Source organism: Papio anubis, chromosome 1 (genome assembly GCF_008728515.1).
Source record: "Papio anubis isolate 15944 chromosome 1, Panubis1.0, whole genome shotgun sequence".
In the NCBI taxonomy this organism is placed as follows: Eukaryota; Metazoa; Chordata; class Mammalia; order Primates; family Cercopithecidae; genus Papio; species Papio anubis.
This window is the reverse complement of record NC_044976.1, coordinates 201,517,743-201,532,514: the sequence shown is the minus strand read 5'-3', so window position 1 is coordinate 201,532,514 and position 14,772 is coordinate 201,517,743. Positions and strand designations below refer to the sequence as shown.

The 14,772-nt window shown below is 39.7% G+C and overlaps 1 protein-coding gene across 1 annotated transcript in view; it reads right to left on the bottom strand.

Moving 5' to 3' along the window:
• Positions 1–14,772, bottom strand: part of DISC1 (DISC1 scaffold protein) — a 340,168-nt gene that overhangs the window by 29,036 nt on the left and 296,360 nt on the right. The window contains exon 10 of the mRNA XM_031659330.1: positions 2,324–2,600. Coding sequence (XP_031515190.1) covers positions 2,324–2,600 — 277 coding nt within the window. The remainder of the gene's footprint in view (positions 1–2,323; positions 2,601–14,772) is intronic.

Genomic DNA, 14,772 nt, shown 5'->3' with positions numbered 1-14,772 from the left:
TAAATATAGGACATCCTCAGCATTTCAGTTGGTGGAGAGGATCTGGGAGGCTTTCTGGGGGACCCCTGGAGCACCCAAACAGCAGCCACCACAGGACCTAGGATAAGGTTCCACTCTTTATTCATCCTTGACCCCAAGCTTCCTATTTTTCAACAAATATAGCTCTGTGTTCTTATAGCCAGATAGTGAAATTGACAGGTGCTTATAATCTTACGCAGGAAAACGAATCCTCCTATGCCTGGGAAAGTCTGTCCCCAGAGAGCCTGGAGGGCTCAGGGCTCAGTGGGAAGGGCAGAGAAGCGGGGAGAGAGGGAGGAAGAGAGTGATGGGGTTCAGAATGCACTACCCCAAAATATGGCACCTTGGCATTTGAGGAACAGCAGAAGCAGGAGTCTCTCTGACCTTCTGCAGCCATTCTCTCCTGAAGCAGGCCATAGATAATTCTCTGACCTTCCTCTAACCGTCGCTGACCACCCTCATCCTTAAAGTGTACAACCTATACCCAAAGGAAAGGAGTGTCCTTATCTCTGAAGACACAGGGATGCAGTGAAGAATCTGAGCAAACAGGCCTTGCTAAGCTCCCCGCAGTTTATTGCCATTAGATCCTATTCCTTTTGTCCAATTATACTTCTCCACATCTGTCTGCTATTCTTCAAACTTAAGCATAAAAATACACTGGTTTCTGTTGCTTTGGATCTTCATTTCTGCAGCCTCCTGTGTCATGTAAATTTTATATAAAGCAAATTTGCACATTTTTCTCTTGTTACTCTGTCTGCATAGGGGCCTCAGCTGAGAACCTTTAGATGCATAAAGGAAAGATAATGATTTTTCTCCCCTACAGGAGTAAGGGATCTCTGCTGAATCAGTCCCGGCCTCCAGCAGAATCAATGACCCATGGACTCCATCACATACCTGGCATGGCTTCTGACTGCCCCACACTGAGCTCCTCCCGGAAGCTCACTTTGAAAAGCCAGCCACACCTTCAAAGACTCATTTCCAGAGCCTGCAGTTTCTTCCACCCGGGAATAAACCCTTGCTTAGGTGGCACTTCCCTCCATCCCAGAATATTCTTTCAAACCATCCACCTGCAGCACGTGGTAACTTTTCAACACCTCTACCCAGAGCACTGGAAACCAGGCTTTGCTGGAGGATTCCACCTGCAGCAACTGGGTTAACAAAAGAGGTCAGATGTCTGTAAATTATAGTAGAGCCTGTGATTGGGCCAGCAAGGATGCAGAGTGACAATGGTTGCTTTCTTATAAGACCACGGAATCCAAATATAGGATAAAGGATCAATTTTCCAAGCAGTCCAGAGGCAGTGACTAAGAACACAAATGTCTGCTCTTTGAAGGTCATGGTCCTGCAGAGGGGATGTGAGGCTGCCAGGGCTGGCCTGGGGAGGTAACAATTTCCTCACCCACCAGTGGTGAGTCCTGGCAAAGACCCAGGGAGGAAGCACAGCTAACATCTAACATCAACCATGAGACTTGAAGGCCATGTGTCACGTTCCTCCAGCCTCTCTATGCTATTTCCTTTTCACACTCAGAACACCTGGGAACCTGGGCCAACAAAGAGCTCTGAAGACTCAGGTCATGGCACTGAAATCAGGAAAAACTTCCCAGGGCCTTTTTATGGAAAAGACTCTTGTTACGGCGGGAGGAGGAAAGTGAGAAAAGGAAGGGGAAGGGAGAGAGGAAAGAGGGGAGAGAAAAGTAAAGTTAAATAAAACCATATTTTAATTTGTAATACATATATCTCAGGCCAAACTTTAGTTGTGTTTATGAAAGAAGAACATTATAAATATTCATTACGATCTGGTTTTGGTAAAAACAATTAATGGGATAAATACATATATTTGAATGTTTCATTCAAATAAATAATAATATATTGTAATATATAGATTCTAAATATATAATTAAATATCATATGATACATGGTATATAATGTATAGTATATATGTCAAATATCATGTATGGCATATATAATCTATAGTGTATATGATAACTATGTTATATATGACATATATAATGTATGCTATATATGGTAATTCTATATTAGACTGCATATTCTAATTCTAGCCACTAAATTAGAATGAAAATGGAACTAAATATGCCAAAAGTTGGGTTTTTTTGCTCTTCTATATTTCAAACTTTGACAAAAATTCTACATTATTTTGTAATCATATTGAAGTTACTGAAACTTTTAAAAGTTTATATGCTCAATAGGAAGCCCTCCCAATATATATTGTTCCCATTTGGAGTCTGGTCCCAAAGCACCCCTTAGAATAGGGGTCCTCTCTAGAGACCATGTGGAAAGGACAGACCTCTTTCTGTTCGCCTCCAGCACAGTACAGAGAGGGGATGAGGTGAGCCTTCCATTCTTCCAATGCCTGCAAAGGGGTCTTCCTTTTATCCTCGGAGTGGAGCCTGGGGGGAATGGGAGGAGCAGCTATACAAACAGCTCCCTCTAAGGCATCCATCTGCCTCTCATCTTCTACAGACAGGCTTCCCCTGGCTTCCTGGAGTTGTAGGCTCTGGATAAGCAATCGACAAGCTTCCAAGTCAGCTTCCCACACTTTCCCAAGCAGTGGACACTTGCAGCTGAGACAGAGAGGAAACAAAGACATAAAAATAAACTCAGTGATGTTTCATCATACCAGGTCAATAGCTTGTCTACCAGGCTAAAAGTCAGCCAGTCATCTTATACTTGATGACTTAATTTCAGTGATAAATTACTTCAACTAGAAGACGTATCAGAGGGACCACATTTGTACACCATCAAGTCACCATGAAACGTGTTGGTCCTTAGCTGCTTGGTCTGCAAAGGCATCCAAAATCCTATGTATTTTTCCAGACTCAGCAGCCCAATACAACACAGTTTCTGCTCATATCTGTGTTTCCAGCCCTACTGTCTTGCTTTGAATCCTCAGACCTGTCCAACTCTTCCAGGCTAGATCATCTCTTTCCGTCCATTCCCCACCAACACACATACACCCAGGCCTTCATCTGACTAAATCATATTATCTTCAGAACTCGGCTTAAATAACCTTTTTGGGAGAAACATTCCCTGCCTTCCAACTGGAAAATATGATGGATCTCTTAGCATTTTTTACTTTTATTTCAGAATATTTATCACAATTCTAATTATTTATGTGATTATTGTTTTATTTTCCCTGAGGGCAGGGCTTGTAACTATGTTGTTCTCCACTCTATTGCTAGACTCTTTGTGTTAGTCTGTTTTCATTCTGCTAAAAAGAACTGCCCAAGACTGGTTAATTTATAAAGGAAAGAGGTTTAATTGACTCGCAGTTCAGCGTGGCTGGGGAGGCCTCAGGAAACTGACAATCATGGCAGAAGGTGAAGGGGAAGCCAGGCACTTTCCTCACGTGGTGCCAGGAAGGAGAATTGCAGAACGAAGGGGGAAGAGCCCCTTTTAAAACCACCAGATCTCATGAGAACTCACTATCGTGGGAACAGCACTGGGGAAACTGCCCCCATGATTCAATTACCTACACCTGGTCTCTCCCTTGACATTTGGGAACTATGGGGATTACAATTCAAGATGAAACTTGGGTGGGGACACAAAGCCTAACAATATCATTTCACCCCGGCCCCTCTCAAATCTCATGTCCCTTTCAAATTTCAAAACCAATCATGCTTTTTCAACAGTACCCCAAAGTCTTAATTCATTCTAGCATTAGCCCAAAATTCCAAGTCCAAAGTCTAATCTGAGACAAGGTAAGTCTCTTCCACCTAGGAGCCTGTAAAATCAAAAGCAAGTTAGTTACTTCCAAGATACAATGGGGGTACAGGCATTGGATAAATGCTCCATCCCAAATGGGAGAAATTGGCCAAAGCAAAGGGGTTACAGGCCCCATGCAACTCCAAATTCCATCCAAGCAGTCAAATCTTAAAGATCTGAAATGATCTCCTTTGACTCCATGTCTCACAACCAGGTCATACTGATGCAAGAAATGGGTTCCCATGGTCTTGGACAGCTCCACCCCTATGGTTTTGCTGGGTAAAGTCCTCCTCCTGGCTGCTTTCACAGGTTGGCATTGAGTGTCTGCAGCTTTTCCAAGTGCATGGTGCAAGCTATCAGTGGAGCTACCATTCTGGGGTCTGGAGGATGGTGGCCCTCTTCTCACAGCTCCACTAGGCAGTGCCCCAGTGGGGACTCTGTCTGTGGGCTTTGACCCCACATTTCCCTTCCACACTGCTCTAACAGAGGTTCTCCATGAGTGCTCCACCCCTGCAGCAAACTTCTGCCTGGAAATTCAGGCATTTCCGTACATCCTCTGAAATCCAGGCAGAGGTCCTCAAACTTCAGTTCTTGACTTCTGTGCACCCACAGGTCCAACACCACATGTAAGCCTCCAAGGCTTGGGGCTTGCACCCTCTGAAGCAACAGCCTGAGCTGTACATTGGCCCCTTTTAGCCATGGCTGGGACACAGGGTGCCAAATCCTAAGACTTCACAAAGCTGCAAGGCCCTGGGCCCAGTCCACAAAACCATTTTTTCCTCCTAGGTCACCAGGCCTGTGATGGGAGGGGCTGCCATGAAGACCTCTGACATGCCTTGGAGACATTTTCTCCATTGTTTTGGGGATTAACATTTGGCTGCTTGTTACATATGTAAATTTCTGCAGCCAGCTTGAATTTCTCCTCAGAAAATGGAATTTTCTTTTCTATTGCATCATTAGGCTGTGAATTTTCTAAAATTTTATGCCTTGCTTCCCTTTTAAACATAAGTTCCAATTACAAATCATCTCTTTGTGAAAGCATAAAAATGAATTCTTTTAAGAGCACCCAAGTCACCTCTTGAATGCTTTGCTGCTTAGAAATTTCTTCCACCCTAAATCACCTCTCTCAAGTTCAAAGTCCCAGAGATCTCTAGGGCTGGGGCAAAATGCTGCCCATCTCTTTTCTAAAACATAACAATTGCTCCAGTTCCCAACAAGTTCCTCATCTCCATCTGATACTACTTCAGCCTGGACTTCATTATCCATACCACTATCAGCATTTTGGTCAAAGCCATTCAACAAGTCTCTAGGAAGTTACAAACTTTCCCACATCTTCCTGTCTTCTTCTGAGTCCTCCAAACTGTTCCAACCTCTGCCTGTTACCCAGTTCCAAGTCTCTTTCACATTTTTGGGTATCTTTATGGCATCTTCAACATGGATCATGAACTCAAATACATAGCATGCCCAGCATGCAATGTAAATGTGTGGAGCAGAGAAGGGATGATACAAGCCATGACAACTAATATTCAGCCTCATTGGTAGAAGATAATAGAAAGGAGTGACTCTGGCTAGTTGGGAGTACATATCCCTGTATACGGAGCACATCATCAACTCATCAACTCAGGCACACTGAAATTATGAGGGATGTAAATTCAATGTTGACAAAAATTTTGACTTTTTTTGGAAAACCAAAAATCAGGAATTTTCAATGAAAATATATATTTTCATCCATCCAGACAGCTTCATGCCAGATATTTTCTACAGACCTATCTTCCATTTAATAACCCTTCCTTCTACTGTCTTGAATCTGCTATTCAATCTACTATTGTGTTCTAAGTTTCAGTGACTTTTAATTTGATTTTCTTTTATATATTCCAGTTCTCTGTCAAAATTCTCCATCATGTTCCCTATTTTCTTGGACATATTAATTAACATTCTCCCAAAGCCCATGTCCATAAATGATGAGATCAGGAAGGAAAGAAGGAAGGAAGGAAGGAAGGAAGGAAGGAATGGAAGAGAAGGATCAGCTGAAAGATAGGATGTGAAGAGAAGGAAGGTCACAGGAAAGAAGGATGGAAGGAATAGAAGTCGAAGTAGGAAGAGAAGGGAGGAAAGACAGGACCTAGGCCCATCAGGAAGGAAAGTTCTAAGGATGGAAGGACAGGAAGGGAAGTAGGAAAAGAAGTGAGAGGAAAGGAAGGAAGGTTAACTTCAGGAGGAAGGAAAGAAGGGAGGAAGGGAGGGAGGGAAGGAGGGAGGGAACAGATTTTCTGAGAGATGCACTGGAGCAGCAGTGCAGGAATGGGGTCTGGTCCACACTAGAAACAACAGTCCTTAGTTGGGGGCACTTTGGTATTTTTCGTTTTCCTAATTTTAGCCAATCTAATAGGTAAAAGGCAGGACCTCATTTGAAGTTGCATTTCTCCACTAGGATCATTCCATAGCCACTCAGATTTTCTTCTGTGAATTATCTTTTCATATTCATTGCCTCTATTTATTCCTTTCTTGGGTTCCCTATCCTTTTCCCAAGGGTTTTGTTGGAGGAGACATTTTATTACCATTTCAATATCTTTAACTTTTACACTCTATTCAAGTCTTTCATTTATTCTTCTGTCCATTTTAATATTTTATATCCTTTATATAAATTAATCCTTTTTGAACAAATTCCAAATGTATTGTTACATGTTTGTTCATATTTTTAAAAACTATTTTAAAAATTACTTGTTAGTAGATCTCCTTTTCAGGATGTGTTTTACTTATTCTTTTTCTGATTTATCTTATTCAGTCTTATCAAAGGTTTGCTATCTTACTACTCTTTTCAAAGAACTGATTTTTCCTTTGTTAATCTTCATATTAATCATTTTTCACTATTTCATTGATTTGTTCTTATCTTATATTTCCATTTTCCCCATTTCTTTGGATTTATTATCTTACTTTTTATTAGCTTCTGTTAAACACTTAACTCATTTGTTTTCTTTCTCACATTTTCCTCTTTTGATATTTTAATGTTATAATAAGCATATTTAAAGCTCAATTTTTGTCTGAGTAATACTTTAACCATGTCCAATATATGTTTATTTAAATTTTTAATTATTTTATATATATATATATGTATTTTTTGAGACAGAGTCTCACTCTGTTGCCCAGGCTGGAGTGCAGTGGCGTGATCTCGGCTCATTGCAACATACAGAAAAATATGGAAAATAATTTAGCAAACAATTGTGGGCCTATCACAAAATCTATCAATTTGAAATATTTTTCTGTAATAGCGTTATATGTTTTTTTTAGAATTTACAGCATTATTGTCCAGCAGATTTTACAGACAGCGTTTTTCATTATCTTTCCTAATGGTTCCCTTGTTAATTCAAGGATTGTATAGTGATAGATATGTGTTTTAGTTTCTAAATAGAAGAGATTTTTTTCACCTCCCTTTTTGTTAGATTAATACCTAATTTTATTGCATACTGGTTGAGAATTAACTCTATAAAATTATCTGAGGGTTCTTCTATCACCTAGTACTTCATTGATTTTTGTAAAATTTCCATATGTGTCCAAAAACAATGAGCATTGTGTTCATTGAAAGGAAAGTGAAGGCATATTATGTTATGAAAATTTTTATGTATTTGTTTTTCTTGTTGTTTGCTTCATCTATGAGTTTCTGAAATGAGTGTTTTAAATTTCCAACTATAATTCTTGATTCTTCTATTTCCTCCCATAATTTTATTGGTTGTTTTATTAGTCTCAGATTATGATGTTAGATACCTAGGGGTTCCAGTCATTACATTTTCTAACTGCTTCTTTTCTTTGTATGACAATTTTCATTGTTGATATTACATTTTAGCCTTAAAGTCTACTTTGTCTGATATTAAAATTGTTATTCCAACACTCTTTTAGTTCAATTTTATCTTTTTACCATTCTATGTTTTCAGTCTATTTGCATATTTTTAAAATGACTCCAACACAAAACATTTGCTGAATTGTATAAAACCCATTCTAAGATTTATCTTTGGATTGCTGTTTTTAATCCATCTACTCTCAATAATTGTAATTACTGTGTAATTATTGGTGTTTTCTCATTGATTTTAGCCCAATTTTTCAATTAAAAAATTCCCTTTTTTCTTTTTTCTATTTTCCTTTTTCTTTTTATTAAATTCACATACAATTGTAAGAAAGAATATAGAGAGATTTCATGTACCTTTACCCAGTTCTTCAAAATGGTAACACTTTGCAAAACAATAGTACAATATCATGCCAGCATATTGACATTGATAAAATCCACCAATCTTTGTCAGAGTTCCCGTTGTGTGTGTGTTTTCATAGTTTTATACAACTGTATCACTTATGTAAGTTCAGGTACACCTTACCACATTCAAGCTACAGAACAATTCAATTATCACAAGAATCCGCATGTCCCCTTTTATAACCACACCTGCCTATGTCCCATGCCTCCCCTCCCCAGTCCCTGGAGACCACTAAGTCTGCTACCCCTTTTTAAAATGCTGTCATTTCAAAAATGTTATATAAACAGAATCATAAAGTAGATACCTTCAGGAATTGGCGTGTGTGTGTGTGTGTGTGTGTGTGTGTGTGTGTGTATGCTCAGCATAACTCCCTGGAGATTCACATCTCAATTGTTTGTTCCTTTTTAACTGCTGAGTAGTATTCCATGCTATGTATGTACCACAATGTGTTTAACCATTCACCCACAGATAGACATTTTGGATAATCATCGTCTGGGGATATTATGAATGAAAGATGCTATGAACATCTGTGCACAGGTGTTTGTGTGAAATTAAATTTTCATTTTTCTGAAATAATTGTCTAACAGCACAATTACTGGGTTGTATCATAGTTACATGTTTAGTTTTGAAAGAAACTGCCAAACTGTTTTTCAGAGTGGCCATACCATTTGCATTCTTATCAAAAATGTATGAGTGATCTTGGATCCTCACCAGTAGTTGGTGTTACAATTTTTTTTGTTTGTTTGTTTTTGCCACTCTGAGAGGTGTTCAATGCTATCTCATTGCAGCTTCAATTTCCATTACCCTCATGTCTAATGATGTTGACTGTCTTTTCATGTGCTTCTTTGCCATCCATATAGCCTCTTCAGTGAGGTGTATTTTATGTCTTTTGCCTCTTTTCTACTCAAATTAACATTTTTTAGTATTGAGTTTTGAGACTTTATACATTCTACGTACTAATGATTTGTCAGATATATATGGTTACAAACATGTCTCCTAGTCTCTAGCTTGTCCTTTCATCCTCTTCACGTGAATCTTTACAGGGCAAAAGGTTTTACTTCAAAGAGGTTCAGTTTATCAATGTTTCCTTTTACTTGACTGTGCTTCTAGTATCGAGTCTTAGAAATTTTTGCCTTGCCTTAGGTCTCAAAGACTGACTCCTCTTTTTTCCTAAAAGGTTTATAGTTTTATATTTTACAATTAGATCCTTGATCCATTTTAAGTTAATTTTTGTAAGAAGTATGAGACTTAGTTTGAGATCATCTTTTTGCTTATGAATGTTCAATAGCTCCAGCTCCATTTGTTAAAAATTCTATTGTTCCTTCATTGAATTACTTTTATACGTTTGCCAAAAATCATTTCATCTCAATTTATTTATAATACGTTGGATTATATCTCTTGGTATATTTTGCATAACAATTGTTCTGTGTATTACAATATGCTGGTGGCATCACCATTAGCTGGCACCAATATTTTGCTACTTTAAGTACGCAAATAAGCCTCCCTTCCATTTGAGTCTCTACCTTCTGTACTTCAAAATATTATTTCCTGGCGTGTTGGTTCACACCTGTAATCCCAGCACTTTGGGAGGGCGAGGCAGGTGGATCACCTGAGGTCAGGAGTTAAGAGACCAGCCTGACCAATATGGTGAAACCCCGTCTCTACTAAAAATACAAAAATTAGCTGGCCATTACTGTGTGGTTCCTTTTGTTTGTTTGGCTTTGAGTTTTTGTTTTGAGTTGGTTGTTTTGTTGTTGTTGTTGTTGTCATTTGTCTGCTTGATTCAGCTGGCTCTATGAGAACTTCCACTGGTCCCTGATGGTGCTAGCTGAAGGGGCAGAAGGGGCCTCCCCCCAGGTCAGGTAACTGAATGTCTCTTGGTGGAGGTGTAAAGTCTCAGGCTCCGGAGGACAAGAAGACTTCCTTGGCTGGGTACCTACCATGGCAGAATTCCCCTTGCCCCTGGTGGGGCAGGGAGGGGAGAGGAGGATGCTTCCCAGGCTGGGCATGTGTTGTGGCAGGATCCCTCTTGCCAGGGGCTCCTGGCTAACCGGGTGTCTCTGGGAGGGGAAGGCAGTTGGAGGCCAGCAGGGAAGGAGAGCACTCCCCTGGCTGCTTATTGTTAGCAGGGCTCCAAATTCAGGGCAGGAATAAACCTAGCTGAGCTGCCTTTGGCTGCTTGGTTGGTCAGGGAATCCAGGTCTAGGTTGTCTTTTTTCATGAGGTAGGTATGCAGGAAGCCCTGAAGCTATGTTTTCCCTGTAGTCCTGCAGTCCCAAGGCAGATTACTGTCCTCTCACAGTCTTTTAGAGTTCTCATTCAATTAGCTCTTGCATTATTTTCAGGATTTAGAATTGCATTTAGTGGGAAGAAGCAGAGAGAAATGGGTCCATGCCTTTTTTCCTAGATCAGAAATCCTCCCTTACTTTTTAAACAATTTTTCTTTTTATATTTTCCTACTTTCCATTGAGTGGATCAAATCTTCTTCTATTGGTCTAAAAATTATACATTATATTTTTGTCTTCCGGTACTTTCCTTTGTATCTGTAAGGTCATATTTATGTTTTTCCATATACATTTGCTGAGCTTTTCAATTTCTACATCTTCCTCCCAAACAAGAAGAAAAGTGCGTTAGTATATTTTCACCTCACTCTCATTCTACCCCATCCCACCCCCGAAGCAATAAATTGATATATATTTTGAGGCTATATTTTAATTCCAGGTTTTTATTAAGATTTATCTTTGTTGTTTGTTTGATTTGTAAGTTCTCTATTTCATCAACAGTAAAAAATTTGCTAAGGTTTATTTGCATACTCTGTGACACAGCTCATATTATCCTCCTAGACTTTTCATCTTCTTGAAATACTTCCTCTAAGAATATTCCCAAGAAGCTTGTGCATGATAAATCTTTTATGTATTTCCAGGTCTCATAGTCCCTTTTAAACAATGGTTTTATTTAATATTCATGGTTCCACATTTTGAAAATATTACTTGATAGCCTCTTGTATTATGTGTTCTATTGAGAAGTCTGAGATCAATCTAGTTCTCATCCTTTAATAACTGACCTGCTCTTAGAATGTTCTCTCTATCACTGTTTTACATAAATGTTATTACAACCTATTGAGGTATGCCTCTCCCCTTTTTTTCTATCCTGTTTTGCACTCTACTAAGCCCATCAGTCTGAGATTTTCTACTTTTTCCTTTTTCTGGGTGGTTCTCAATCTTTTTCTCATATGTCTCCTTCCATTCTTCTATTGATTGTTTTCCTTCCTTCTGGGATTCTTTTTATATGAACGCTATTCTTCATATTGCTTCACTTATCTTTTAAGTTTTCCCTCTCTCTGACTATTGCTGATGTCCTCTGAGAATTTCTGAGATCTTCTGGCTCACCCATTGGTTTTTCAGCTGAATCCATTTGGCATTCAGTGCATTTACTGAAACTTAAAAAAATATATACTTTGCATTCTTTGATTTTCCATTTGAGTCCTTTTTAGGGTTTCCTGTTTTATGTCATGTTTCCAATATCCTTCCTTATCTTTGGGGAATATTTGATATGTGTATTGAACACCTTGTATTTCTACTTCAATAATTATGCTTCAGGTTTTAGCCATTCCATTTATTATTGTTCCTTTGTAACAGCTGTCCTCCAAAGCAGTCTTGTTTATTTTCCAAAGGAGTTGTTATGTCCTTAGGCATATTAACTACTTAGGCTGTTCTTGGGTCTTTGGAAAAGTGGATACTGCCCAGGCCCTAACTTGTGCAGGTCCCAGTGTGTTCAGGTGCTAAAAGGGTGCAGGGAAAAGATACTCTGGGGGAATCATCTGTGCTCCCAGAAATATAGTGTCCCTCAGTTGTAATTACTCACCCCTTGGGGAACAGGGAGGACGGGGATGCTGAAATCCTGGCAATCTGCTTGACCCCTTCCCAGGCAGTGCTCCTCTGCTACTGCTTGTCTAGCCTCAACACCCCGAGCCTCACTGCCAGCAGGGGTTTGTTTCTTGAAGCACCTAGGTAGGATTGGCCTTCCTCAGCAATGTGAAGGAGGAAGAAAAGGTCATGTCTGAAAAGCCCTCCTCCACGCTATCATCTGTTTCCTCCCCACACGTGGGCCAAATCGCCTTCAGTTACCTGAGGAGTTCTCTGTTATTTTTTATTATGAACTTGACAGATCCATCAACATCTCTCTGGCTTCTATGGTGTGTGCAAGGCTGGATTCAAAGGAAAGAGCCAGCAGCCTAGCTTATAACTTTCCTAAGAAAAAAAGGTTTGCTGCTTCTATAAATAATGTTCTACAGTATAATGACTGGAATACTGTAACGTTGTGTCTATTTGCTATTTGATAGGATAGAGGATGTGTACCCTGAGTGAGGGTGGGGCTAGTCCCCAAACTTCTCTTAGAATGCACATGTCAAAGTTTGGAAGCCAGTTTGAGGGGATGCTATGCTAAGTGCTGAGGAAAATACATAGTTGTAAAATTACAGTGTAATTTCATAATACATAATAATTTCATCAAGCTTTAGATTTTTAAGATACCTGCTTATTGCATCAGTTTGTACTAAAGAGAGTAGTGGTTGATTTTGAAGTCTTGAGAAGCTTTGCTATTTCTGCCTGGGGAAAACAATTAGGTCATTAGTAATAATTCTTTAAGAGAATGACTCACACCTACTTGAACTGTGTGAGATCTTTGGTGATGTTTTCACAACCAGTAATGAGGCAGCTAGAAGATACAATTTCAGTGTTTGGGGGTAAGTTCTTGAGAACAGAACTGATATTCACCACTCCTGTTATTGCTGCCAGTTGGAAGTAAAATGGGGTCTAGGAGATCATCTGAGTGTGGCTTGAATCCTCCTGAGACTCAGGCATGTTTGTGTTTTTCTATGGGGTTTTCTATGGGGAATGGTGCTGTGGGAGAGGGTAGGCAGTGAGTTTGTAGGCTTCTATCAATTTTAGGAAAGGAAATACTGAGTTCTGACACAGATGCCTAGAGTTTCAGCTCTTATAACCAAACTCTCTTTCCTGATTTATTAATAAGTTCACTTAAAGGGCATTAGTATTTTACTCCATTTCTCAGAAGCTTTGAAAATAACCAGGTCTTTTTATATGACAGTGGAAAATATCTGATATGTGAATGGCCAATAGTACTAAATTTTCAGCTGCAAACTGATGAAGGTAGAATAGTCCTCATGTGTCTGTAGGCCCCCTGGGCAACTTAACCTCCAATTCAGAAAAAAAAAAAATGTTATTAGAAATGTTTAAATTTTATTCCTTTGTCTTTTATTTTCTAAGAAGGAAAAAGTAACACTATTTTCCACTGAACTTTTGGAAATTTTAGCCTCCCTCTCCAATGCCATTTCATAATATGAAAGGAAGAAATGTAATATAAGAAAGAGTATTTAATGAGCAATCTGTAGAGGTCGTTGTTGGTTGAAACTACCCACTCTTTCTTGTTTTGCCCTTCCTAATAGAATTTGGTTTCTATTCAGATCTCCCTTGGAACACAATGGATAGCAACCCCTCCCTGGATTCTTAGTTAGAATGTGATGAGATTAAGGCAATTAACCTATGACAATCCCCTTCATAGTTACAGGAAATATAAATTAGGTAAAACCATTCTTTCCAAAACTCAACCCGCTAGACAATAAGGGACATTTTGCAGAAAGGCAGTGCAGTTACTCATCATCATCCTCATCATCCTCATCCCCATCCCCGCTCCCACCACCACCATCACCATTGTTAATAGTTTTTGGTCAGGTGCTGTTCCAAGGGTTGTACATATATTACTTCATTTAGTCTTCAAGACAACCTCATGAGGTAAGATGGTGTTGCTACATTGTAGTGTTTTTAAAACATAACCTTTAAACTTTTGACATTCCTATAATAAAGACCTGGTGTCTATATCCTCCTGTCTTGAATCTGGGCTGACTTTGGTGCCTTCCTTGGAGTAACCAATGGAACAGAGAGGGAGTAAAGCCATCTAACTTCCAAGGCAAGGTAGGGAAAGGCCCCGTAGCCTCCGCCTGGTTCTTCTGGGACCCTTGCTCTGGGGCAAGCCAGTCGTCATGCGAGGAGTCTGTCTATTCCAAGATGGTCATGCTGGAGGGACTACATGCTTGGTCAGTGGCCCCCACTGGGATCCCAGCTGACAGCTGTTGCCATTGCCAGTCACATGAGTCCTGGCGCAGCCCCGCACAGAGAAATGCCCAGGCAAGACCTTCCCAGATTTAGGACTCACCAAATTGTGAGCAAAGTACAAGGACTGTTTTAGGACAGGTCTCTATTTCACAGGTGAAGAAACTAAGATATCATCAGAAATCAAAGATCTATTCTAATCATTAGCGTTAACAAACTTCCCTTTCCTGTTGTGGATAAGCAAACACAGCCTCGGATTTTAAAGTGCTTTCCAACTTTGCAGCCTACTTAAAACTTGAATAACAATTTATTTTCCTGTACCACTCCATAGTATACCAGGGTGAAGAGAGAAAGAGAACACCACCAGGAATAATTAAATTGATAATTATCTGAAGCAAGAATTGAAGTTTTAAGACACAAAATCAAAGTTATCAGGGATCCCCATCAAATAAGCTCTTCTTCTTAATTTCTCCATTTTTATTCATGGTGTCCTTATACCTGCTACCATCCTGGCCTGTTTGCTACCTGTGGCCCCTTGAGAGCAGGGATCCTGTCTCTTGCCAACTCCTCTAGTCCAAGCGCCCAGCACAGTGCTGACAAAAGCAAGCACTCAATGCATGTTAAGAGAGTGAACCACATGAAGGCTAGAAATCTTGGTCATT